Here is a 25,880-nt window from a genome sequence, read left to right as displayed (position 1 = left end):
CCTACTAGTCCATGAAGGTCACCTTCCCTGACCCCACCCAGGTGGAGTAGGGCCTCTTCTTGAGGTTTTTACATCTATTAATAGCACCCACATGGAGTTTGTGACTCCTGGGCTGTTCATCAGGCTCTCTGACTAACCCATTAAAAGTTCTCCTGTTTGGGGACCACATCTGAGTCACTCTGCTGCCTGGGAGGCTGGCACGGGACTATAGTCACTTTACCCATATCTGTGGCATGCTTTCCTACTTCCTTTGTTCATTCCTTGAATAGTTATTAGACACCTACTATGTGTTTGACCCTGGGTTAAGCTGGGGTGCAGCAGGGGATGAGATGGGCAAGGTTCCTGCTGGGGAAGGCGGGTGGTATGGGAAGAGGGCTGCAACAGAAACTAAGTGTGCCTGAGTAGTGCCAGAGACCTAAGACTCCTTTAGGCTCCAGGACTGGGAAGGCCTCTTGAGGCATTCATTTAGGAGGAGGTCTAAGAGTCTAAGGGAACTAACCCTAGGAAACATGGGCTGGCAGTGGCCAGAGAGATATTCTAGGACAAAGGCCCTAAAGCAGGACCAACATTGGTAAATTCAAGGGGCAGCACAAACACCCTTCAATATACCAGGGGGCAGGAGGGAGATTGTTGCTGTTGGGTGCCTATTTTACACATGGGTAAGTAAGCTCAGGTCCTAGCATGCTCTGTACATTCGAGGGTGATACAGCTGGAATGGCTTCCAGGCAGAGGTGTTCTACAGTGCATTTTTGAGTACATTTCCTGAACAGCTAGTGAAAATCAAGCCCCATGTTGGGCACTTCAAAGCTTCAGCTGGTGAAATGTTCCTAGAGATCTCATTCTCCAGTGGGATAGGTAAGTAGAGGCTGAAAGGTGTTCAGTGACATTTCCAGGGTCTCCGAGTTAGTGAGTGATATACGTGGCACTCAAACCTGTACCTGTCTTAGTCTAAGACTTTCAGTTTTCTGTGACACCTCCTGGACAGGTTGAGAGATGCAGGAAAAGAATAATAATTACAAGATGTTTCCCTCCAATCCCAGCTGACCCTCCCTGTGCTGTGTGGGAGGCCTTGCACTGTACTCACAGGCATGCAGAGATCAGCCCTGCTCTGAGCAAACCTGGTAGGTGCTGTGATATGCTGCACTCATGTGAGGTCCCTGACAGCACTTACTCATGGTTTCTAGATGCCAGGGGCTGACCCCTCAACTTAGTACTTCTTGCCTTCAATTAGAGCTGACAATCATTGACTCCAGCTCTGTTGGTAGCTCCTGAAATTCTCACAGGCTCAAGGTTAGGGTGAGAATAGAGGTGAGGATAGTGGTTCAGGGCAGCTGAGATGGAACCCCAGTCAAGGGTGCCCAAAGGCAATTCAGTGCTTGGAATGACATCTTATTCCTTGAGATTCCCCCGAAATACATGGAGTAGAATGTGCTACAATGTTACAACCAAGAAAGTTACTTGCAAGGGACTGGAGAGAGGGCTCTGTGGTTAAGAGCACCAGTTGCTCTTGCAGAGGACTCAGGTTTGGTTCCCAGCACCCACATGGTGGCTAACAACTGCCTGTAACTCCAGTTCCAGGGGATCCGACGCGCTCTTCTGGCCTCCGCGAGCATTGCACGTGCACACATATATGCAGACAAAATACTCATACACATAAAAATAAAAATAATAAAGTTACTCGTTACTTGCGCTTTAGGACTACGCACTACCAGGTTAGCCACTGAATCCCCGCGCTGGAAAGGTGCCAGATGCTCATGGATGTTGCTCCTGCACATACATGACCACGTGAGCCCTGGGCAAGGTGCAATAAGTTATTTCCGACAGTCGGTTAGCAAACACTCACCTGGCGTGTGCCAACGCCAGCTCACGCTTTCCCTGCCGCCCTAGGTGGCAGGACTGCGGTCGCACGGAGGGGCAGACAGAGTAGGCGACCTGCTCAAGGTCACCCCAGGGCAGCGCTGCCACATCTGAACCCAGACTCACTCCGGGCGCACTTCCGACCCCGCCGCCGCATCCGCCGGGCCCGCCACCGTGGGGATCTCCGGGATTTTCCAAATTACGCACTCGGGAGGGCCACAGGTATCACGCCAGCTCAGTCCCAGCCTCGAGTGGGCGGGGTTGTCGTCTTGACTGGCAAAGAGGGGCGGCCCTAGCCAAGGAAGGCGGAGCCTGTCTGTACCGGGCGCCTACTGGGGCCGGAGGGCGGGGTCGATTCCGGCTCCTGGGGGGAGGGGCTTGATCGTGACCCGCAGCTCGGCCGGCGTCTGATAGGTAGAGGTTGGGACGGAGGCGGGCGAGAAGGCCAATCAGTGCGAGGGGCGGGGCCTCGGAGTGACTGTGGCACCCCCCGCCTCGTAAGCTCCCGGCCCTCGAGTCTCCGCCGCCCGCGGCTGCTCGCCGCCCGCAGCCATGAGCGCGCTCGGCGCCGGTGCTGTCGCCTCGGGTCGTCTGGATTAGAGCTGGCCTCTGCGATCGTTCGCAACATGGAGTCGCCCGCCGCGAGCCCTCCCGCCGGCTTGCCTCCGACCAAAGGTAATAGTGCCCACCGGGCCGCGCGGCCTGACCCGCACCCAGTCCGAGCGGGGCCGAGACCTGGACTCCTTTCTGGGCCAGCTTCGGGCAGCAGCACGCCGGCCCAGGACCTCACTGGGATCCCTGTCTTAGGCTTTGGGACTGCACCAGGACCTCGCTCTGCTCACCCCGCTCCAAGTTTGGAGCCTCGCCTTGAAGCGGACTATGCTGGACCCAGATGGGATTTCCTTTGATCCCTGTCTGGGACCTTGGGCTGCCCCAGCCCTTTCAGGCCAGTCCCTTGGGATGTATCCAGGCTGGAATTTAATGCTTACACTCCTGGGCGCCAACATTGTGTTCCCAGTGCCGGGGACCTGCCTACTGCCCGATTCAGAACTTCACTCCTCTCCCAGCTACTCCCTCCATCCTTTTGTGGGTCCTACCTTGCCCAGTTCTGGCTGCCCCCCGCACTCCACCTGGGGCTGGCTCATTAGAACTTACTGGCATCTTCACTCTGTAGCTCAGCCCCCTGTGCCTGCGGCTCCTAGATTCAGTGGCAGTCTCCCTGCACACTTAAAGGAGCTGACTCCCTCCTGCACCTAGAATCTACAGGGCCAGTCCGCAGACCAGCCTGGGAGCTAGGCTAGCTCAGCTGGGCTGTCCAAGGGGCTTGGTTGTGTCTACTTCAAGTAATTGGCTTTCCTGGAAATTTCTGTGAGGTGGCAGTGGTGGCTGGGTCAGCTGCAGCATTTGTCACTTGGAGTGAGGGGGACAAGACTGGAGGGCAAAAGGGTGTTTTTTGTTTTTAGGAAGAGAAAAGGACGTTTTTGACATGTCAGAGACTCAGTAGTTTGGGCTGCAGGAGACAGCATGCCAAACTGGGCATAACAGCAATGAATGGACTAACACTGAACCTGCCAATGCCTCACCTGGCCAGTCTCTTAGAATATCTAGGCCTTAGTTTCCTTATCAGTGAAGTGGAGTTCAAGAGTGAGACTCTTGATGTGATGTGAGACTGAATGTGGAGGGGTTTTGAAGCAACTATGGGTGAGGTGATCAGGAGCTCAGCATAGCACCTGCATGTAGCAGGCATGCTGGGGGTGGGCAGTTGCTGCACACCCTGACTGAGACCAGCTTTTCCTGTGGGGTCAGGGTCCAGCCTTGGATTGTAGCTGCAGAGGACACAGGACAGGAGTGGCAGGTACTTGGGGGGCCCTTGGGCAGAGGTGGCCTTCTCTCCTTCCAACTTAGGGAACTGGTCTTCAGAGCCCTGGTCCTTGGCAGACAGGGGCTTTTCTGGCCCCCTGCAGCTGTCTTCCCTAGTTGTACTGGAGCCTGGTGGGCTGGTTAATTGCATCTTACATAAGTGGGAGGCCAGATCCCTGACCATTGCCCAATTTCTGTGAGTAACTAGGGAGGCACTTGTTGGGGGAGGTGGCTGGGGAGAGACTTGCACTGCAGACCTCATGGAGCTTGAGAACCAGGAAATTAGATGCTGTTCCACTCAGGAAGGGGCTGGAAGCAGTGTTTGCTTTGGAGGCATTTCAGCTCTTCCAGGCAAGAGATGCTTCATCAAACTAAAAGTTGCAGTTTCAGATTACCAGGGGGATAGATGGTGGGGGTGTGATAGCAAAGCACTGTGTGTGGATCCAGTTGACCCCCATGTGCTGGTTGACTTAAGGCCTGTTGCTGGACTCTCCAGGCCTTTGCTAAGAGGGCCAGTATTACTTTCTGGACTGTGGGTCACATAACATGATATTGGGTAGAGGTCAGACCCTAGGCTAGGATTCCTATAGCCTTTTGGGGGTCTGGAGATAGCTATGGTGGAAGAGGTACAGTGTCTCTTCACTAGAACTCCTAAGAGGCACCACTTACCAAGTTTTTGCTGTGTGCCATATGCTGTCTTTATTTCTCATTGTCCCACTTGCAAATAAGGAAACAGAGGCTTAGGGGCACTAAGTGCTTACAGAAGCTGCACAGCTGTAATGGACAGAGCGTGGCTATACCAGGACTGCACAGGAATCTCCCTAGTACTTTCTCCATTTCATTCCTGTATGAGGTGCTTGGGGGAGCTATGGGACACCAGCATCCTGGCCATCACCCCCATGTCCAATGGGCAGTTCCTCTATGCCATTATGGACCTGGAGGACTATTGAGGCAGAGGCACAGCCTGTTGTGCATGTCATCCTTCCAGTGGCTATATCCCACAGTATGGCCCCACAACAGATGCACAGTGGAGGCCTCCCATCCTGGATATGGAGCCTGGTGGGAACTCTTCTCTACCTTTGCAGAGGACTTTGATATTTTTAATCACATTTATTTGTGTGTGGGCACGTGCATGCCACAGTATACATGTGAAGGCCTCTCTGAAGGTCAGAGGACAACTTGTGGGAGTCAGTTCTCTCCTTCAACTATGCAGATCAATTTTCCACCATGTGGGTTCCAGGTATAGTACTTAGGTTGTCATCTTGGTGGCCAGCACCCTTACTTGCTGAGCCATCTCACCAGTCTATTTGCAGAGGACTTTGAAGAGCAGGGAGTGGTGGCTCCTTACCTTTGGTAGGGCCAAAAACTTTACCTCTAAGCTTCTAGCCAGACAGCTGGCAGCCTGTCCTCTGTGCCCAGGCCTGGGGAGTTCTCTCCAAATTTGTGAGGCCTGTGAGTCCCACGCCCTTGCTGGCCTCTCCCACCTCCTTGGTCACTAGTGGGTGGCCATCTGGGGTCAGAGGTCAAGGGCAGCTGGTGTAGGGGCACATATGGTCAGTGAGTTCTCGGTCTGCATGCCACATTTGCCTCTGGGGAGCACTGTACATATCCTGTTACTAATCAAGGATGGCTTCTGCTCCTCTCTTGAGAGTGTCATTATTGGGGTTCTCATTGTGATTCTTCATACAATGTTGGCTGTTGCCTCTGGCTGCCCAGTGAGGCTACAGGAGGACTGACTGTCCTGTTCTGGTCCTGCCTGCTGTGGTTATAGCGCCCCCCCTCTTGTCCTGACTGTCGGAAAGACCAGAGGGTGGCACCTTGGGGACTTCCCCCAGCCCTGGTGTGACGCACAGGAAACTCTCTATCAGCCAGCCTGTGGCTCAGGGCCTGAAGGCAGCAAAGTTCCCAGTCAGCCTGTGTAGGGAGAGGCAGCAAGGCTTCCGGTGGGTGAGTCAGCAGGCACTGGATGCTGACTCACTACAGGCATGCCAGCCACTGCTTGCAACTTAAAGGGGCAATGGCTGGCAGGCTGCAAGACTGGGCTTCATCCCTGGCCCTGAAGGCAAATCCTGGCCTGAGCTAGACACCATAGGTGATCTGTCCTGGACCTTGGGCTGGGCTGGGCTCCTGGGGAGGCCCTCCTGTCCTACTCAAGAACTTCCTCTCTTAGGCAACTGCTCTGTTTCCTCTTGCTCAGTGCATGGGAGTAGGTGACAGCTGCTGTTGACTGCCCCTGGCTCAGGGGACAGGACTTGAGGAAGGAGCAGAGGCCTTGCAGGGTCAGCCAGGTTGGCTGGGTGGACTCTGTCTCAGCTCTGAGAAGCCAGAGTTGAACTGCTTGGGGTCAGATCCTCACTCTGCCCCTTTTGCAATGTGACATTGGACTAATTGCATCTGGTGCATTCTCTCTACTCTGTATGAGTTTCAGTCCCTTGGGCATGGCCCAGCTCTCAGAAGTGAGGCCTCAGTTTCTTCTGGCAAAATGAGCATGAGAGTCCTACCTACGTGGATGCAGACAGCCTTTATCTAGTGTCTGGGCATCAGGTTCTAGGATTGCAGAAAGTAGGGCCTCAGTTGTGATAGGCCTGGGATTCAGTCTTGATCTGTTGCTTCATTACTTGGGCAAATGGCATGACCTCTCTGACTCCCAGTCTCTCCTTCTGTGAAGTGGGAGTTAGCACCTCTTCCCTGCAGGGTGGTGGTGAAGATCTGAGATAGTGTTTCTCAAACAAATGGCATCCATTATTGTTTTATTGTTGGGATTATGGCTGCTTTTTATTGGGAAGTGAATAGACAGGGCCTGGGCCTCTGGATGATGTATTCATAGGCTCTATGACACAAGGCTTCTCTACACAGAGGGCCACAACTTGCCAGACTCTAGGATCTCTTTCTTCTCTAATTCCCAAGCTATAGCTGGGGGCTGTTTTTGTACCCTGGGCCTCCTCAGAAGAGCAAGAAGGGAGCAAAGAACTGAGGTGGCTGGGTCTTTCTGCAGATCCCTTAGCTTTGTCGTTCAACAAAAAGGGAAACTTGGGAGGTGTGGAACTGGCCTCAGCGTATAGTCTTCTGGGACAGTCTCTAGCTGGTAGAACTCAGTCAGTGCTAGACTTGGTTGTAGCCTGGGGAATGGGCAGCAGGGCACACCCTGGACTCCCACACTTCCCCTTGGCTCTTTCTCTATATTGCCCATGTCAGTCAGGCCTGTGTTCAGGAGACCCTGTTGATGCTTTCTCCTTTTCATGTCAAGAGCAAGAGGGAGTGACAACTTGCCCTGTCTCTCAGGGGCACATAGACAACAAGCCTTGCCACACTTGGCCTTGGAAGGGTCAGCAGCTTCCTACCCCTTTTCCTTTTCCCTTCCCTATGGGCTACTATAGTGTCTTGACTGAGCTGGCATTCCAGGGCTGCCTTGACTTCTCAAGGACGCTGTGTCAGGCAGTGCCCACAGCCAGTCCCTAGCCCTAGGCAGCTCAGCTGGACCCTCCTGCCATGTGTGGGTCCATGATGCATCCTGCTCTCTGACCCTTTCCTGATTGTGCTCCATACCTATTTGAAAAGACTTGGAAACATGACTGTTGCACCAGGCGGATGTGTGTAATACATTTATTTTATTTTATTATTTTTATTTTATGTGTATGAGTGTATTGCCTGCATGTAGGTAGGTGCACTTGTGTTGTGCAGTGCCTGAGGAGGGAGGTCAGAAGAGGGTGAATCATCTGGAACTAGAGTTATGGATGGTTGTTAGCTGCTATGTGGATGCTGGGAACTGAACCCAGGTCTTCTGCAAGAGCAGCTTGTGCTCTTAACCGCTGAGCCATCTCTCCAGCCCCTAGAATACATTTCTGTGTTTATATGTTTTTTTTTTTAAAGAAAACTGACAGCAGGGAACAAGCATCCTTCCCTTTCTCTCTCTTTCTCCCCTCCCCACTCTGCTCCTTGCTTTCCTGGCACTGCTCTACTTTCTCTCTTTTTTTATGGAGACAGGGTCTCACTATATAGCCCTGGCTGGCCTGAAACTTGCTATATAGACCAGGTTGACCTCACACCCACAGAGATCTGCCTGCCTCTCCCTCCCAAGTACTGGGATTAAAAGTGTACATTACCACACCTTTTTTTTGAGACCGTTTCTAATGAAGCTTGAACTTAGAGTCTCTGGGCATCAAATCCAAGGTCTCATACATGCTAGGTAAGCACTCTACCAACTAATTTACATCCCCAGTCCCTTTGATTGTTTAAAAATTGAGCTTGCTAGCATCATAGGTAGAGGTAAGAGGATCAGAAATTCAATATCACAACTTAGTGTGGTGGCATATTCCTTTAGTCCCAGTGCTTGGGAGACTGAGGCAAGAGGATTTCTGTGAGTTGGAGGCCATCCAGGGCTATGTAGTGATATCCTGTCTTTAAAAAAAAAAGGTAGTTTGATGTGATCCAGTGAGTTCCAGGCCAGCCTGGGCTACATGAGACCTTTTCTCAGAATATATACATATATAAAATTGAACTTTAGTGTGCTTGAGGTGTATTTAGCTTCTGTCTTACAGAGACCCAGGCTGGTGCCCACACCATAGGCTGCTGGACAACCTTGGGATGAGAACAAGGAGAAACTGGTGTCAGCTGGCCAGGACCACAATGCCTCTTTCTTGTGTTATGGCTTCATCTGTGTAGCAGAGGTGGCACTGGGACCCCAATGGCAGGGCTTTCAAGAGGTTCTGTGTGCTGTTTGCTGGAGGTGCTAGTTTGGGGCAGTTTGGGGTCTGTATGGATTTGTGTTTTCCTGCCTGCCCAGCTTGTGTGATGCCTACCTGTGTGGCTGCATAAGCAGCCTTGACTTTGGTCAGCTGCTGTACTGTGCAAATGTCACAAACTTCAGAAACTTGCTTGAGTTAACCAGTTTGCAGTGACAGGCTATGCTCCTTGGGGCTGGGCTACAGAGGGTCCTGAATCTTCACTAGTAGGCCTTGGGTATAATTAAGAGGTAGGTGGGAGCCAAGGGGTAATGCTAGTTCTCAGTACCATGGCCTAGCCCAGGTTAATGATACACTGAATTGCCGTGGGAGTGGTGGTAGGTGGGTATGTTTTCTGGCTGAAGGGAAATGAACATTTTGACAGCCCGAAGATGAAAGGTCTTACCTAGAGAGATCTGGTCACTGTGAGGCCAGTGCTGGGCCCTGGAGTGGGTAGGAACTTTGCTCTCTGCAGCCTCTCCCCCTTCTGTCCACGTTTGGCCTGCTGTCATGCCCAGAGCTCCTGGCTCAGTCATTGTGTGGTTGCCATCCAGTGTCAAGTGCTCAGCATGGGTTTCAGCCACTTGAAGCCAACACACTTTAACTGTGGAAGGGAAGCTGATCTCCAAAAAGCCTGCCTTTCTTTTTGGACCTCAGTTTCCCCTGTGAAGTTGTGGGTGGCCTTGCTGCACGCTCTCTAAAGGACCTGGTGGTTAGAGATGCCCATCTGAATGGGAAGACGGGATATCTTGCTTCTGACACCTCAGTAGCAGCATTGGCTCCCAATCCTGACCAGGCCCAGGACTTCTCCAGGAAACCAGGAGTAATAAAGAGCAGTGGAGGTAGGGGTAGGGACAGTACACTAGGCCTAGGTATCACTTTGGTTAATAGAAACCATGGGATGGGACTCACTGCAGCATGGTGCTGGGCTCCCTCTGAGTGGCCTACTCACAGGTGATCCCTACTGATGGTTGGATGGGAATGAGCTAGCCTGACCTATGGTCATGTTCACACTCCATCAGATTCCCACAGTGTGCTCTTTAAAAATTTTTTGATTTATTTGTTTTTATTTTATGTGTATGAATGTTTGACTTGCATGCATGCAAGTGCACTGTGTGTGCAGTGCCAGCAGAGGCCAGAAGAGGGTGTCAAATCCCCTGGAACTGGAGTTACAGACAATTGTTAGTCACCGTGTAGATGCTAGGAACTAAACCTGGTTTTCTGCAAGAGCAGCCAGTGCTCTTAACTGATGAGCCATCTCTCCAGCTCCCTGCCCCCCACAACCCCACCCCAGTGTGCCCTTTTGTCAAGCCATCTCTCCTTTCCAGCCCACTTGTACAGTGGACCTGTGAAAATCTTTCCCTCATGGAACTGCTGAGAAGGGAGTATGATGTGGGTAGTGGCCTCAGACAGCTCTGCCTGAGCCTCTGTTGGACACTGCTAGGGCCCTGGGAGGTCTGACCATTCTCCTCACATCACACTGAGGCCCTGATACCCAGAGAGGCCTGGCTGTTTACTTGAGAATGCATAGCTAGGAACTGGTAGAGTGACAATTGAATGCCATCACTTGGCTCCAGAGTGGCCTGTCTGAGAAAATAACTGTGAGAAGTGACAGGAGAGAGGCCAGCAGGACTCAGTGACAGCTAGGAGCAAGGGTCTTCGGGCAGGATCAGGTGCTAGCATGGATGGTGTTGGAGGGCAGAGTGTTGGGTGTATGCAAAGGGAATGAGGTGGGAAGAAAAGTGGTTCATTCCGGGAATTGTGAGGGGGAAGGTAGCGCAAGTGGGAGGAAATGGGGGTAGGATTCCATCCATGTCTGTGGGCACCTCGGTGGTGGAACCCCAGGGCAGTGGCTGAATCCCTTTCAGTCTCAGCTTCTTCACTTCCTGCTTGGGGGAGCTGCAATGAGGTTGAACAAGATAAATAGATGCCCTGCAGTGGGTTGGTCTGCACAAGGAGCCCTGTGATCCTGGCAGGCTTGTGGTTTGCTCATGGTAGCTGAGAGCCTCTGTTTGTTGTGGTGACAGTCACCACCTTGGGCCATACCTGGGTAGCCCCAGGCTGCCTGGCCATCTGGACCCAACCCTGACACTGACATTGGATAGTGGCAGCAGTGACTGATGGCTTAAGGTCTGTTTCTGGACTGTCTCCATGGTAGCCTTGCCCACTCTCTCTGACAGCTGGCATGGCTGCCCCATGTAGCTTAGGTCACTCTGGATAGAGGCCAGTGTCCCTACAGGGTAGGTGACTGCTCAACCTGGGAACGTAAGTGAACCTCACTACCTTACCCAACTATAGGTTGTAGACATGCTCTTGACAGAAGGGGAAATTGAGGCCTAGTGGAGGGCACATCTTACAACACTCCCTTCCCCTGATCCACTGCAAGAGACACGGGAGAACAGAAAGCAGAAATGATGTGGGCAGGTGCCACCATGAGCCCAGTATAGGCAGATCTGCCAGGACTAGGAGTGAGGCCATGAGGCTAGAAGCAGAACTTTTTATTATATTACACTTCATATTGTGATTAAAAAGAGCTTCACATCAGGGGTAAAAACTAGATAGTGCAGGCCTGTTATCCCAGCTGCAGAAGACCAAGGCAAGAGAAACAAAAGTTCAGCACTTTCTTCATATGCACAAAGCCCTGGGTTCAATATCCAGTCCCCCCAAAAATAAACAATAGCAACAATAAGACTGCCTACAATTCTCATTATTTACTATGGACTTAAAAAAATCTTTTTACATTTATTTATTTATTTATTTATTTATTTATTTGTTGTGTGTGTGTGGTGTGTGCATGCACATGTGCACACACACACATGCATGTGGAGGTCAGAGGACAACTTGTAGGAGTTGGTTCTCTCCTTTCACCATATGGGTCTTGAGGATTGAATTCAGGTCATCAGGCTTGATGGCAAGTGTCCTTACCTGCTGAACTACCTCACTAGCCCTATAGTGGACTTTTTTCATCTCTTGGGAGAGGCTGATGTAATCACGGTGACCACTTATAGGCCATTACCCAGACTACCTTCTGGGTTCCATGCTCTGTGCTAACGAGCAGAGAGGTGGCCTGCACACATGCTGGCCTAGCTTCAGCCATAGCATATGTAGTCAGAGATGGTACCTGACCTAGACTTGGACTCAGAGTCTGAGCAGAAGGCCCTGGGAAACCCCAGTGCCCAGACTGCTATCTGCTGTGAATGTCATGAGTTTCCAGTCCTGTCCACTCAACAGAGGGAGCATTTCCCACAAGGGTGTGCAGTGAGCCCAGCTGGCCCTATAGGGTCTTTTGGTCAGCATTTTCAAGAATCACTCCAGTGGCCAGATGACCCAGTCCTTACTGCCTGGGTTGCACTCCAAGCTCCAAGTCTGCGTGTGTGGCTTAGGCTTGATCTGCCAGAACCTGGTTCAGACATGGTTTCAGGGACTGGGGCCTTCCGGACAGGTGATGGCAGGCATGGACAGTTTCTGATGGTTGGACTAGTAGCCAGAGTGAACTGGCAACAGTGTGTGGTGGTAGGTTTCAGGAAGCAGAGGAAGCTTCTGTAAGGCTCGGGCATATTGTTAGTGCCTTTCTGCTCTGCATGGTATTGAAGAGACATGTTGAGTCCTAGATGCCACCCTATAGGAATGTGGTGTTTTAGCTAAGTTGCTGCCCTCCTCAGAAGAATGGAGTCTATCATCAGTGACTAAGGTGCTCCTGACCTCTGGCCCTCACTTTTCTGCCTAAAAGGTAGAGGCTAGGCCATCTTTCAGACATGGCCTTAACTTGGAACGGCTCCCCTGCCATGTCCTGTGTACCTTAGCCAGTCCTTGTGTTCTGTAAAATGGAGATCCTTCCTAGTTCCAGCTTAGCATGGGTATCCATTCATATTTCATCTGTCAGCCTACTCCTTGTCCCCAGGAGATAGGGCTGCCTTGGGTTCTGGCTGGCCCTGCAGTGGGGAAGGAGAGAGCTTCTGAGGTGACCTCAGGAAGAACTTCACAGTGGTAGGAGTGAGCCAGGCACTGGCCTCTGAAGTAGCAGGCCCCACCTCATGAGCCCTGGAATGGCACTTGGGCTGCACCCTTCCCTGACCATAGGCAGCACTTAGAACTCACCCTGTGTTACACCATTACTTCACAGATGACAGTTGAGGTCCATGTGCCCTTAGAAAGTGCATGGCCCATGGAGCCAGTGGCCCATGGAGCCAAAAGCCATGGTTGCTTTTCCTGGGCCTCCAGGTCCTGATCTGGAGGTACAGCTGGGGCCTCTGGAGAAGGCTGGGTTTTGGGAAGTACCATGCATCCTGAGCTGCAGGGTGGGTCTCACTCTCTGCTCCTGCTTTTCCCTGGAGTTTTCTCCCCTTGTGGGAGTCAGTATCCCTGCTACATGAAGAAGCTGAGGCTGAGAGAGTTAGGCTTGCTGCAGCAGTGAGGGAGATGGAGATCCTGGGGCAGGCCCATGCAGATTGCTCATCAGGCCAAATCCTCAGGCCCCCCATTGGGTTTCTACATTCTAGAGTGACTCTTGGGGAAACAGGCTCAGAGAATGGATGTTCAGTGGGCTGGGACCTGAATAGAGCTCAGTCCGCCTCAGGTACTCCCCCACCAAGGTTGACCCTAGTAGAGGAAGGAACTGTGTGGCAAGACCTTTCATCACAGAGCCTCACAGACTAGTCAGCAGGAGTCTGAGAGGGCAGGCAATCTCCAACAGGCTGTGCAGGAGGGCTCTGCTTGTCTTTCCATCCAGGTCTTCCCTTGGCTCTGAGGTGGCACCTCCTGTGTCTCCATTTGGCTTCCTTTTCTGCCTCCCGATTTTCTGTTATAAGGACAGCACTTGGGCTGGGTTATAGTTCCGTAGTAGGGTATTTACCTGGCATGCATAAGGCTCTAGGTTTCATCTCCACTGTGGACACACACACACACACACACACACACACACACACACACACATCAGTCATGTCACTCATGTCACCCCGGATTAGGACCAACTCTAATGACCTCATTTTAATTCAACTGCCTCTGTAAAAAATTAATCTCCAAATAAGGTCACATTCTTGGGTCCTAGGGGTCAAGACTTCAGTATATGAATTTTGAGACATAGCTCAGCCCATAACAGCCTATAACCTAAAACATAAGTTTTGGTGGGGTTGGTAGTGCTGGCCTGGCAGACCTTATCCTATCCGCAGCAGTAAGAGGCCTGGACATTCATGCACAGCTAGGCACTTGAGTGTGTGTGTCCTACAGGCACAGCTGTCTGGTGCCTCCTAGCTACAGGGCAGTTCCCAGGAGGATGGGGCTTGGCTTGCCATTGAGAGGGGAACAGTCTTGAGTCTGGCCCTCAGCTGTAGTGGGAACATACTCTGCACAACTGAAGGCCCCAGGCTCCTTGGGCATTTATGTCTCAGGGGAGGGCAGCAAGGGCAAGGGGCCTTAGTCACCTCTGTCCTCAGTTTTGCTTAGCCCAGGAGATTTTGATGGACTGAGAGTTAATCATACTTCATGTCTTTTTTCCATTTTAGGAAAATCCAAAAGGAAAAAGGATTTACGGATATCCTGTGTGACCAAGCCACCTGTGTCCAATCCCACGTGAGTCTACGTCAGTTTCTCACCCTGCTCAACTTGGAGAGGTCTCTGAAGGGGGCCAGGAAAGTGAGCAAGCACTGGGAAGGGCTATTTCTTCTCATTCTGTCTGGGCAGCAGTGGGCCAGGAAGCTCTGGTGGATACTGTTGAGCATTGCCTGTCTGTTCCATGCCTTCCCAGTCTGTCTTGGGGGCTCTGTCAGGGCCACCTGACAGCAGGGTCACACACTTAGTAGATGTTCAATAATCAGTGAAATGAGGTGGCTCTGGGAGCTGCCCCATGGCCAGGGTTTGTCTTATCCTCATGCCTTCTGCTGCTCCTTCTCCCAGAGAGGCTTATGGGACTGCTTTCTTCACAGACCACCCCGGAACCTAGACTCCCGGACTTTCATCACCATTGGAGACCGAGTAAGTGGTGACTGAACCCTGAGAGTTCTCCTGCTTCATCCCCTAGGGCCATTGGGAGGTGGCTGTGGGTGATATCCCTGACCTGCTGTCGATGGCTCTGTGCTGCTTGTCCTTAGACCTCCTATCTGGAAGGGGTATATTCCACCTGCTTTGTAGGGCTGTGGGAGGCCCAGAGCTGCCTCACTGTCTGACCTTGGAGTATGGCCCATGAGTCCCCATCTCTGCATCACCTGGGAACAGTATGTGGAACATGCAGGCTCCTGGGTCCCTAGAGTTCGGGTCAGACCCTATGTTGTTCATACTTCCAAGTGCCTTGGAAGATGACCTGCTGTTGAGAAGCCTTGTTTGGGGACACATACCAGTGCAGAACATGCTGGAAGCCCCTCCTTGGCAGATCTTACCTCGCCACCCCGTGTCACTGTCTGGTGTCTTGTTAGTCTGTTTATTCTGCCTCTTGGGGGAGAGGAATCCCAAGGTTCAGTAGATGAGTAACTAATGTCTCCCTCTACTGGGGTGTGTTAAAGAGGAAAAGGCTCCTCTTAAGGTCTCCCAGTATTTGATTTTATACCTATAGAAATCAGTGGCAGGCTCAGAGTGGCTAAGTGATTTCCACAAGGGCACACATTACAGAGTGGAACACAGAACCTAGCACACACCAGGGTCAAGCTCAAATCTGACAAGCTTATCCTCTGCTCTTTTTGCTGGGAAGGGACAAAGATCAGTTCTTGACTTGTGATGCCTATCAATTCCCTCTCCTTTCTGTCCCTCAAGAACTTTGAGGTGGAAGCTGATGACTTGGTGACTATCTCAGAGCTGGGCCGTGGAGCCTACGGGGTGGTGGAGAAAGTGAGACATGCTCAGAGCGGCACTATCATGGCTGTAAAGGTAAGTTGAGCCCACCTTACCTGGAAAAGCCTAGGCCTGGAGCAGCAGGAGGGCTGCCTGGAAGAGGGCTGCCTGAGGAGGAATGGGTTGTCAGTTGACTGCCCTCCCTGTGATCCTATTCCCTCACTGTCTCCCATCATCATCAGTAATGAGGCTAATGAGGCAGAGCTCAGACCAGGCCAGGCCCTGGATTCCCCAAGGCTCCTGGCCCTTATGAACTAGGTAAGGGCTGTGGGTCTGTGCATGGCCTTGACCCGAAGCTTTCCTGCAGCGCATCCGGGCCACTGTGAACTCACAAGAGCAGAAGCGACTGCTTATGGACCTAGACATCAACATGCGCACAGTTGACTGTTTCTACACTGTCACCTTCTATGGTGCCCTCTTCAGAGAGGTAGGCCCTTCCCAGTTCTTGCCAGCCACTACTGCTATCCCACCTCTTGTGTGTAATTGCTGAGGCCTTGGGATGTAGGGAAGCTGGCCTACCACCTCCCTACCACTTGAGACAGCACAGCTGGGCTCTTGAGAGGCAGGCTTGGGAGCTGGGCTTCCCTGTTCCTCCCAACTCTGTGCCTCAGTTTCCTTGTGTGACTATGAGGCTGATGTCAGAGCAAGTCTCCTCAGCTGTGGTCAGGGGCATGGCCTGGGACCTGGCACTCAGTGACAACCCTGCTCCCAATAGTCTAGCCTCTGTTTGTCTGTGTGGCCATTTACTTTCTGCTAGCACCTGGGTAGGCATGTGGGCTGGGCCTCCGAGAGGGGAGCACTGTGGAGGGGTGAGGATCTGGGTTAGATTCTGGATGGGGAAGGACTGGCTGTATGTTGGGGTAGAGGAATGGAGGGTGAGTCAAGGTCTAAGGTCTACGATCAAAAGCACAGAGCTGCCTCCTGAGCTGACTGGAGGCATGTGATATTGGGGGAAATGTGAGGTGAGCCCATAGTCATGTTGGAGCAGGGGTCTCCCATGGCGACCTACCATCTTGGTGGAGCTACTGAGTGATCCTCGATGTGTCTCTGCCTGGCTTCCTTTGGGAGACCCCCTCCTAAGTCCCAATGGTGGCTCAGTACCTCACTCTCATACATATGATTTGGTGAGCTGAGCACCCTACCAACTGTGACCCAAACCTGAACTCAGGAAGGCCTGAAGTGAGCCTCCCCACAGGTCATCCTAAGACCATGCAGGTATGCTGGGGAGTAGGTCAGGTCATTTGCCAGTGAGGGAATTTGGTTCTCATCTCACTGTGTCCTGACTTGAAAGTCCCAGGTTAGGGGACACATAGGTTTCTGCTTTCCTGGAAACACTATGGTACTAGAGCCCATGTGGAGGAGGCTAGGGTGCAGACTTTGGTAGGTGGCATGGACTGGATGGAGAGAAGCCAGAAAGGTGAAGCTCATAGACAGTATGAGGAGCTTGGGAACATCTGAGGGTGGTGGAGACATCATCATCCCTTCCTAGGTAGAGGCTGGACCTGATGCTCAGAGGCTAGAATTGGGAGCAGGGCCAGGGAAGCCACTGGATACCTATAGGCTGTCCAGGCTTGGGCAGTCTTGACCCAGCTAAGCACTGGGTATCCTCTGCAGGGAGATGTGTGGATCTGTATGGAGCTCATGGATACATCCCTGGACAAGTTCTACCGGAAAGTGCTGGATAAGAACATGACAATTCCGGAGGACATCCTGGGAGAGATTGCTGTGTCTGTGAGTGGTCTAGGCCTACCCAGCATGTTCAGAGCCTACTGTGTGACTAAGTCTTGGCAGAGCAACTGCCTTCTGAAGGCTCAGCACTTCTGCCTCAGAGCAGCACCTTTTTACTGAAGAGGCCTCAGGGCTGGGCTTCTCAGGCTTGACAGATTCCTGCCCTAGGCCTGCAAGTGCAGCTCTCAAGTTCCTGATCACTTTGTAAAAAGGAGCTTAGTATTTATCACTGCCTCACCCCATGGCAGATCTTGGAGGTGCAAGCTGTGTTGGGGAAATGTTTGCTTTCTGAGTTTGATGTTTCTGGAGTAGGGCAGCAACTTTGGGTTTGAACATTGTTGTAGTCAAAGGAAAAGGGGGTAGAATCTGGGATATGCCCTTTAATCCTGTCTGCATCTGGAAGCATTTAAACCATTCCATGCCTCAGCCTCCCCTCCTGTCTAGTCTCTAGAAGTGGCTCTACTGAGGGAGGGAGAGAAACCTGGAGGCCTGGTAGGTCTAGGTGATGATCCTTGGGAGGCACAGCCTGGGATTTGTGGCAGTCTTGGACAGGTCATTAACTTGGGGGGTGAGAGAAAGGAAAGAGGCCAATAAATCTATTCCAAGACAGCCAGGATGATGGGCATATCTGGGGTGTGGGCAGGAGCTGGGTGACAGGTAGAGGGATTGTATAGAGGGAATGGGGTCTTACTGCTCTGTCATGATTATCGTCACCTGGAATAATATCAATCCTGCCTCTCCTGTCCCCACCCAGATCGTGCGGGCCCTGGAGCACCTGCATAGCAAGCTGTCTGTAATCCACAGAGGTCAGTGTCCCTCATCAGTCACTGAGACTGTAGGCTGAGGCTCAGGGAGGGACAGACTGTGATATGCCTGTTGGGGCTTGGGCCACTTTCTATCCTTGAGCTCTTGGGCCTGCTGTGCTTGGAAGTAGGAACTGACTGGATCCCCTTTTGTACTGGTCTCCACTGGCTAGTTCTTGTTTGGATGTACAATTTACATGTTGTGAAACATCCAGGATATGGCAGGCATGTCACAGTAGGAGTCCAATACAAACTTTCCCCACAGAACTCTCCTGAACTTTCTCTGGGATCCTGTTACCCATGTAACCAGGGGCTGTGCTTATTAAGGTTAGCCTACCACTCTCATATCCCAGGATTCACTGGGTAGCATGTCCTTGTAGTTTGCTCCTGTTCACCATGGAAGACCAGCCCACTTAATCAGTTGTACTGCTTTTAGAAAATGGAGACTAAGTTGTCTTTGATACTCAGTGCCCATTCTAGCCCTGTCTTCACGTCAACATGGTTGCCATGTGGCACGGAGCCTTCTTGTCCTTTTCTGTGTATTTTTGTCCTTGTATATCCCCATATGCCTTTGGCTGGAGGTTCCTGCCTGCTGGCCCCCCACTGTAAGACAGAAGGACTCCTCATCTGCATGCACAGACCTATCCCCATGCTTTAACCACCTCACTGCTCACCCACTGCCTTCTTCTTGCTGGATCTTGTTTGCACAGCAGGGTGGCGGACATGAGTAGTCCCTGGGTAGTGTCTCCAGAGCCCTGTTGTCCCTCTTCAGTAGGGCCAGGCTGAAGCACATCTTGACTTGCCCTTGACAGCTGTGTGACTGGGTCCTGATGTTGCATGTCTCACTGTCTTTGTTCCCTTGTCCAGTGCTTGGAGCATTTGGTAGCCTGCTGCTGGCTCTTGGCCACTGAGGAGCCACACAGCACTACAGACCAGGCTGAGAAAAGCATGTTCTATCTACAGATGTAAAGCCATCCAATGTCCTCATCAACAAGGAGGGCCATGTAAAGATGTGCGACTTTGGCATCAGTGGCTACCTGGTAGACTCAGTGGCAAAGACAATGGATGCTGGCTGCAAGCCCTACATGGCTGTGAGTGGGGTGCCCAGTCTAGTCAGGATTCTGCCTCTGTGTGGTGGGCAGGGCTTCCCCAACTGCACTTCCTGCCATAGGAGCCCTGCCACCACTTACCTATACTCCAAGAGCCCTATTTGGATGAGCTTGTAGTCTATAGAAAAGCCTGTGACTCAATAGGAACGCAGTGTTCCTTAACGCCCCCGCCGCCGCCCAGGGAACTGGTTAGAAGACAGGGATTGGCTCTGGCCTTTGCTGACCTCTGTCCCATGGGCAGGGACCTGATGGTACTTTGTTTTGGGGTGGAAGAGGAAAGGTCTTGGGGAGTCTTGGGTGGTTTAGGTGTTCATGCCCTCTAATACTTCTTGCAGCCCGAGAGGATCAACCCTGAGCTGAATCAGAAGGGCTACAATGTCAAGTCTGATGTCTGGAGCCTCGGCATCACCATGGTACCAACTGGGGCTGGGCCCAGTGCTTGCTGGTCTGATGGGGTGGGATGGGACTGTGATGGGCTGTGAGACAGTTTATGTTCTAGAAGATAGTGTTGGTTTAGTGTCCAAGAAGAAAGTCCACCATTGGACATTCTGGATAAGAGGGTATCTGAGAGTGATAGGATCTCTTTCCTGGTGGCTCAGTTTACCCATCATAAATATTCTCTATATTTTGTAATGTCAGCCTTTTCCCCAGAGCCAGCTGTAGATCAAGAAATCCCAGCCAGTCCAGAGTTTAACTCCTACTATGCAAGTCATTTCCAAATCAAGAAGGTAGAAATCATGACTGGGCATGATGAATTACTCCTGTAATCCAGTTGCTTGGAAGGTAGAGACAGGAGGATTGGGAGTTCAAGGTTATCCCCAGCTTCATAGTGAATTTGAGGCCAGTCTGGCCTACATGAGACCCTATCTCAATACTCCCCCAACCCCCTACCCCCAAATCATGAGTTTTTCACAGTTAGAGCCTGTTACTGTGGGTTCTTGTACTTCCCCAGGCTCAGTAGGTGAGGCTGTTGAGTCTTGGCTTGTGGAGGTTGAAAGGGTCCCTGGCTTCCAAGGGAGGAGCAGGGACTAGCCCTTTGGGTTTGAGCTGGACCAGACACATCCAAGTCCAGGTGTAGGAATGGATCTCTGCCTCTTAGAACTGCATGGCAGAGAGCTTTAATTTGCCCACCTCCAAGCCCTTATCCCCCAACCAAGGGAGAGGTGAAAAATATCAGGGTTTATTTATGCTCTGAGTTCAAACTTCCATTTCAGAAGGCACCTGTGTGGAAGCATGGATTGGAGGGACAGTAGAGTCACCAGGCTGTGTCACTGTCCTGTGGGAGACAAAGGCACGGGGTTGGAGCATTGCATCATAGTGGCTGCTAATGTGTCTGGGTCAGTCCAGTAGACTCAGTTGGCCAGAGTAGCTGTCAGTCTCCAAAACTAATAGAGTATGTTCTGGGGGTTAGCACTTTTTTTTTTGCCCTGGGAACACCTGGATTCCCTACCTGCCTTAGCCCTTAGGAAAGTTAGTGATGGAAGTAGTCAGACAGAATCAGACTAGATCCTCTGGGCTCCAGCTGGGCATCCTATATTCTGGTTCTGATATGATGTCTCCACATTCAACACAGACCCCTTGGAGAGGGCTCAGAGCCCCAAGACTGCCACCTTCATAGTCTAAGCCCTAGGCTTCCTGTACTGTTGACTGAGCCCACTGTAAATCAGGGATTTCTACAACCCTTTCTCAGCTTATCATTTGCTAGGAGGGCTCACAGAACTCAGGGAAGCATTGCAGCAGGTGGAAGGTTTAGGTATGAGGCTGTGCCTCTATCTAGCACCTCCCAGGGTTCAGCTGTCTGAGCTCATGGGGTGTTCTAGTAAAGTCTCTAGTCTATTCTTTAGGAAGCTCATCAATTCTCATCTTCTGAAAGCAAAGAATTCAATCAAGAGACACAGTTTAAGCAGAAGTTTATTAAGCAAAGCAAGCACTACATACAAAGCTTGGAGTAGGCTCTCCTTAAGTGGGGAGCAGAACAATGGATTCTGTGTTGTGGCTTTTAAAGTTTTTATAGGTGTTTGTGAGGTGAGTGGAATAATTGTGGAGTAGGATGACCCATTTTTTTTCTTCCAAATCATGGTGAATTGGCTCTCCCTTTTAGGGTCCCATTGTCCTCTAGAGAAGCCCACAAGGGAGTGCCAAAACCATGTGAATGATGTGAAAGTGAGATTAGGTCTTTGAAGATGTAGACCCTTCTGTACTGCACAAATGCAGGAAGTTTAGTTTTTGATATAATGAGAACAGCCCATCTGCAGTGTCAAGGAAATTTAACACAAAGGGGCATTGTGCACAGGAGACACAGCTGCTGGGGTACAGCTGCACTTCTTGGTTACCTCGTCTAGCTTTTTTGAGATTGCTTAAGGTCCCATCATTGATCGCATGACTGTTGGGTGAAAGATTTATTACTATTATTATTATTATTATCTCTTTGAGACAGGGTCTCCCTGTAGCCCAGCTGGCCTGGAACTCCCTATGTAGACCAGGTTGAATGGTGGAAATGATGACAGCACCAGGTCACCACTTTCAGGCTGATGGCCTTCCTAAGTGAGACTTGTGTATGTGCAGGGTAACCCTTTGATATTTGGAGGTACCAGCAGAAGTGTGCACCCAGAGATGCCAAGGCCAGAGCCTACCAAGAGGAGTGCACTGAAAGGTGCAGTTGCTCCCTGGGTTGGCAGAATTTTAAGGAGTCCTAGAAGATAGCCCAAGCCCTATTTTTCTGTAGCCTGACAAAGTATTATAAAATCTTCTGTAGCCTGACAAAGTATTATAAAATCTTGGTCTTGTGAGTTCAAGACCAGCCTGGTCTACATAGTGAGTTCTAGGTCAGCTGGAACTACAGGGAGACCCTGTCTCAAAAAGGCAATAAAATAAATAAATAAATAAATAAATAAATAAAAGAAAAATCATCAGATAAAGTATTAGAGGCCCCGGCTTTGGTGCTTTCTGGTTAGGTATACTGGTGTCACAGAACTTTCTCTTGTAGCCTGAAAAGAGGCCCTACAGTGGGCTCAGGAACTGCTGAGGCAGTATTAAGTCTGCACGATTCTGTCCTATGAACAGGCACACATCTCTCTTCCTATCCCAAGTTGGCTGGAAAGGCCTGAGCCTTACAGGAAAGCCCTCTCTCAGCTCAGACATTACTGCTCTGTTTGGTGCCAGTTGCATTTGTTTGAAGGGTGTCTTTTCCATTCCTTATGGTGGTTACAGCTTGTCACTGAAGGCTTCCACTGTCCCAGTTCCCATTGACCCCACGGTTAAAAACAGTAGACCAGATAGGTACCCTGAATACTGAGGTTTTTGCTAGGGAGGTACTGGAAAAGGAGTGGCTAGTCCTGATACGGATTTAGGACTTGACTTGGTGAGGTACTCTGCTGATTGCTGCCTCATGGGTAAGTGACTGTGGCCGCTACTCCTCATGTCTATCACACTAGCTGGAACCTGGGTAAAAGTCTTCCAAATTCAGATGGTTTGAAAAAACAATGGTGGTCAAACCCATTCCAGCCCAGAAACTTGGGCTGAGCTAAGTCTGCCAGCTGGGTCAGTACTGGCACCCCAGCTTTTGTACTTGGTCTGCTGCTAACACCTAGCAGCTGCTGGCCTGGCTCTGGGTGTTGGGGAAGGATGGCCATGTCCATTCTACTTCCTTCTTCTGGGTGTAAAATGTAACTGGAGCCTGCTGACTCTGCTGTCCCTGCTGCAGATCGAGATGGCCATCCTGAGGTTCCCTTATGAGTCCTGGGGGACCCCGTTCCAGCAGCTGAAGCAGGTAGTGGAGGAGCCATCTCCCCAGCTCCCAGCTGACCAGTTCTCCCCTGAGTTTGTGGACTTCACTAGCCAGTGGTGAGTGTCTGGGCCGTGTCCCCTCCTGCAGCAAGTAAACTCTTGAGCCACATGGTATCAAATGGCGGGGGGTAGGAACAGCTGGAGCATAAGTAAAACCTAACCAAACTGTAGCCCTAGTGGGAGGTTTTAGTATAATCCTCCCAGAAAAGGGTGGATCCAGTAGACCCAAAGAGGGGGAAGATGTGTGTGTGTGTACAAGTAAATAATAATAGGTATCATGGAAGATTAAAATGCATAAAATTTGCTTTTATTGGTATCTTGAAGTTTTTACCAAATTACAGAATGGCGATGGGTAGCCTTCTAAAAATCATGTTTAGGCTTACAGAGGAAATAAGGAAAAGAACAGGTATATAGATATGTTTTCTAACCATAAATAAATAGAACAAGAACTCAGTGACTAAAGGAAAAACCTGTATGGAAATCAAAAGTAAATTCTTCTAAATAACTGTTGATTTATAAAAGAGATTGAGAAGATACTTTTTTGGGAAAAACCAGTGAGAGCTTACCAACATCTGTATGTTGTGGACAAAGGGGTGTTCAGAGGATAAGTCATAGCCACTCAATTGAAAACAGGAAAAACTGGAAGTAGACGAACCCAGTAGACAAGAGTCACTTGGTCAGCTTGATTCCCTTTTGTAAAAAAATTATTTATTACTTCTATGTGTATGAGTATATTGCCTGCATGTATCTAAGTGTGCCTCTGTCATGCAATGCTCTTGGAGATCAGAAGAAGGCATTGGATCCCCTGGAACTGGAGTTACAGATGGTTAGCCACCATGTGGGTGCTGGGAATTGAACCCGGGTACTCTGTAAGAGCAGTCAGTGTTCTTAACTGCTGAGTCATCTCTCCAGCCCAGGTTGACCCCTTTTAAATGGACATTAATAATCCAGAACCAGCCATGAGTGTCTCCTGATTAAGGATAGTCAAGCATGTGGTCCTTTGGCAGAGCATTTCAGGGCTGGTGTCATGGACGTATCCTGGATCACTGTATAGACAACTGGACTCTAAGAGGCAGGGAGGTTGTTACAAGACTGTAGTTTGTATTCATGGATCCCTGTTCACCTTGTGAGACTCCCTGGCAGGCTTGCAAGTCCTTCTCTGAGCCCCAGGAGTATGCTGCCTAATGGGGGTAAGCCCATCCTGTCTAGACATGCTTCCTTTGTGCAAATCTGACTTCACTGCCTTGTTCTTTCACAGCTTAAGGAAGAACCCTGCAGAACGTATGAGCTACCTGGAGCTGATGGTGAGTGTGCATAGGAAGTGCCTACCCTGCTCTTTAGACCAATTAGTGTCTGGGTGGGGCTGCCTAGGAGAGGGTTGCAATCCAGGACTGAGGAGTAGCTCCTCTGCCTGGCCCTTTCATGCACTTAATGTAGTCTCACCCTCATTCTCATGTGTACCTCAGGCCTTGTGGAAGGGTGCACAGTGCTGTGATAGTAGGGCAGAGGAACCACTGTGGCATTAGAGGAGGCTTCCTGGAAGAGATGCCATTTGAACTCAGCCTAGAAAGATAGGTGTGGGTTTTCTGCTGATGAAGGAGGGACAGAGAGGTAGTCTAAACAGAGGGTCTGGTAGGGGCATAGGCCTGGTGCCTGTGAGAAAAGGGAGGGGTGTGTGTGGTAGAAGGCTGCTACAGGTGGGTAAGGCAGAGCCACAAGTTATGGTGGTTATAGAGGGCTTCTGGGGATAGGGATCCTAGAAGGACCAGCAGGAATTGGTATGGGAAGACTACACAGGAACTAAGCAGGCTTGGGAGGAAGGACATACCACTTTGTACCTCCTCCCTGGTAATCATGCTTCTGTTTCCTATAGGAACACCCTTTCTTCACCTTGCACAAAACTAAGAAGACAGACATCACTGCCTTTGTGAAGGAGATCCTTGGAGAGGATTCATAGGGCCTGGTCTGGGACTCCACTGGTCTGCCAGCACCTCAAACGCCTTCTGCTGGGGCTGCTTGCCTACAGCCATAAGCTACTGCCATCCTGGCCCTGGGCATTCCAGGAGGAATTAAGGGAGTTGTTCCTGTCTGGCTCTGCATCTAGCTGTCCCAAGTGCCAAAGAACCAGACCTTAGGGGGCTTCCAGTTAGACCCACATGGGTGCCATCAGTGCCTCTGCCCTTGCTGCTTCCAGGGTCCCAGGTCTCCACCTAAAGGGGAGGCCTGGGTACCCCTGCAGATGCTGCTGCCCCAGGAGCAGGCAGCCAGTGCCTATGTGGACAGGCCATAGCCTGGTACTGTCCTGGATGCCATCCAAGTTGTATATATATTTTTAATCTCAACTGAATGGACTTTGTACACTGTGGCCTGGGGCAGGGGCATTTCTGTCCTGCCTCAGGTGCTGAGGATACACTATGGGGATAAGCCCCGTGAATCCCCTAACACTTGTGGGAGATGTATTGAGCTGCCCAAGGCCTTCACCCAGCACTGGCCAATGACCTCTAAGGGGCACACTGACCTGGCCCCTAGCCACCACCTCTAAGTGGCATCTTTTTGCCTTTTTAAAAATTTGTCTTTGTTGACTTTTGTTTTGTGGGTGTCGCTGTTTTTTTTTTTTTTCCTTCCTTGCATGGTTTGGAGCTGATCACTTCACCCTAGGTACCAGCAGGTTGCCAGCTACCCCTGTGCTCAGGCTGGGGTATATGGCACTGCTCAAGATCTTTGCCCAAGGCCACCAAGGGAGCCATACCAGTTCTCCAAGTATGACTATCTCACAGGATCTACGGGTTTACTTTGGTGGTGTTTTTAAAAAGAGAAAATATATTTTTGTGAAGAAAGGCCTAGCTATCTTAGCCTTTCCCTGGGGTGCTGAACAGGCACTTGGTTGCTGTTTTAATTAAAAAAACAAAACATAACAGGCTGTGTGATGCTGATAAACCTGTTTCTCCTTGGGGAGTTGGCCCTAGGAGGAACACTTACTCTGGGACCATGCCAGGACAGCATGACTAGGGTCTGGGGCTGCCAGACTACCATCCACATGAGGACATAGGCTCTCAGGGTGATATGATGAGGTGACCACCTGCCCCACTACTATCAAAGCCAGCTGATAGCCAGAGGTACAGAGGTGACTTGGCGGGACATGGCGAGCCCCACATTGATTACACTGTACTGTTTGTGTTTATAGATGAAAAAATGTG

The 25,880-nt window shown here is 50.9% G+C and overlaps 1 protein-coding gene across 1 annotated transcript; it reads left to right on the top strand.

Annotated features, from left to right (window-relative positions):
* The first annotated feature begins 2,332 nt into the window (after positions 1-2,332).
* On the top strand, positions 2,333-25,598 carry Map2k3 (mitogen-activated protein kinase kinase 3). The gene is made up of 12 exons (XM_008821945.3): positions 2,333-2,532; positions 13,940-14,006; positions 14,360-14,408; positions 15,180-15,293; positions 15,565-15,684; positions 16,872-16,988; positions 17,740-17,791; positions 18,752-18,879; positions 19,233-19,310; positions 22,601-22,740; positions 23,942-23,987; positions 24,557-25,598. The coding sequence occupies exons 1-12, from the start codon at positions 2,484-2,486 to the stop codon at positions 24,638-24,640; spliced, it is 1,044 nt and encodes a 347-aa protein (XP_008820167.1). The 5' UTR covers positions 2,333-2,483; the 3' UTR covers positions 24,641-25,598.
* The last annotated feature ends 282 nt before the right edge of the window (positions 25,599-25,880 follow it).

The sequence above is a fragment of the Nannospalax galili genome, unplaced genomic scaffold (genome assembly GCF_000622305.1).
Source record: "Nannospalax galili isolate Female #2095 unplaced genomic scaffold, S.galili_v1.0 scaffold1448, whole genome shotgun sequence".
Classification (NCBI taxonomy): domain Eukaryota; kingdom Metazoa; phylum Chordata; class Mammalia; order Rodentia; family Spalacidae; genus Nannospalax; species Nannospalax galili.
Note: the sequence above shows the minus strand (reverse complement) of the source record. Positions and strands in the feature narration are given on the sequence as shown.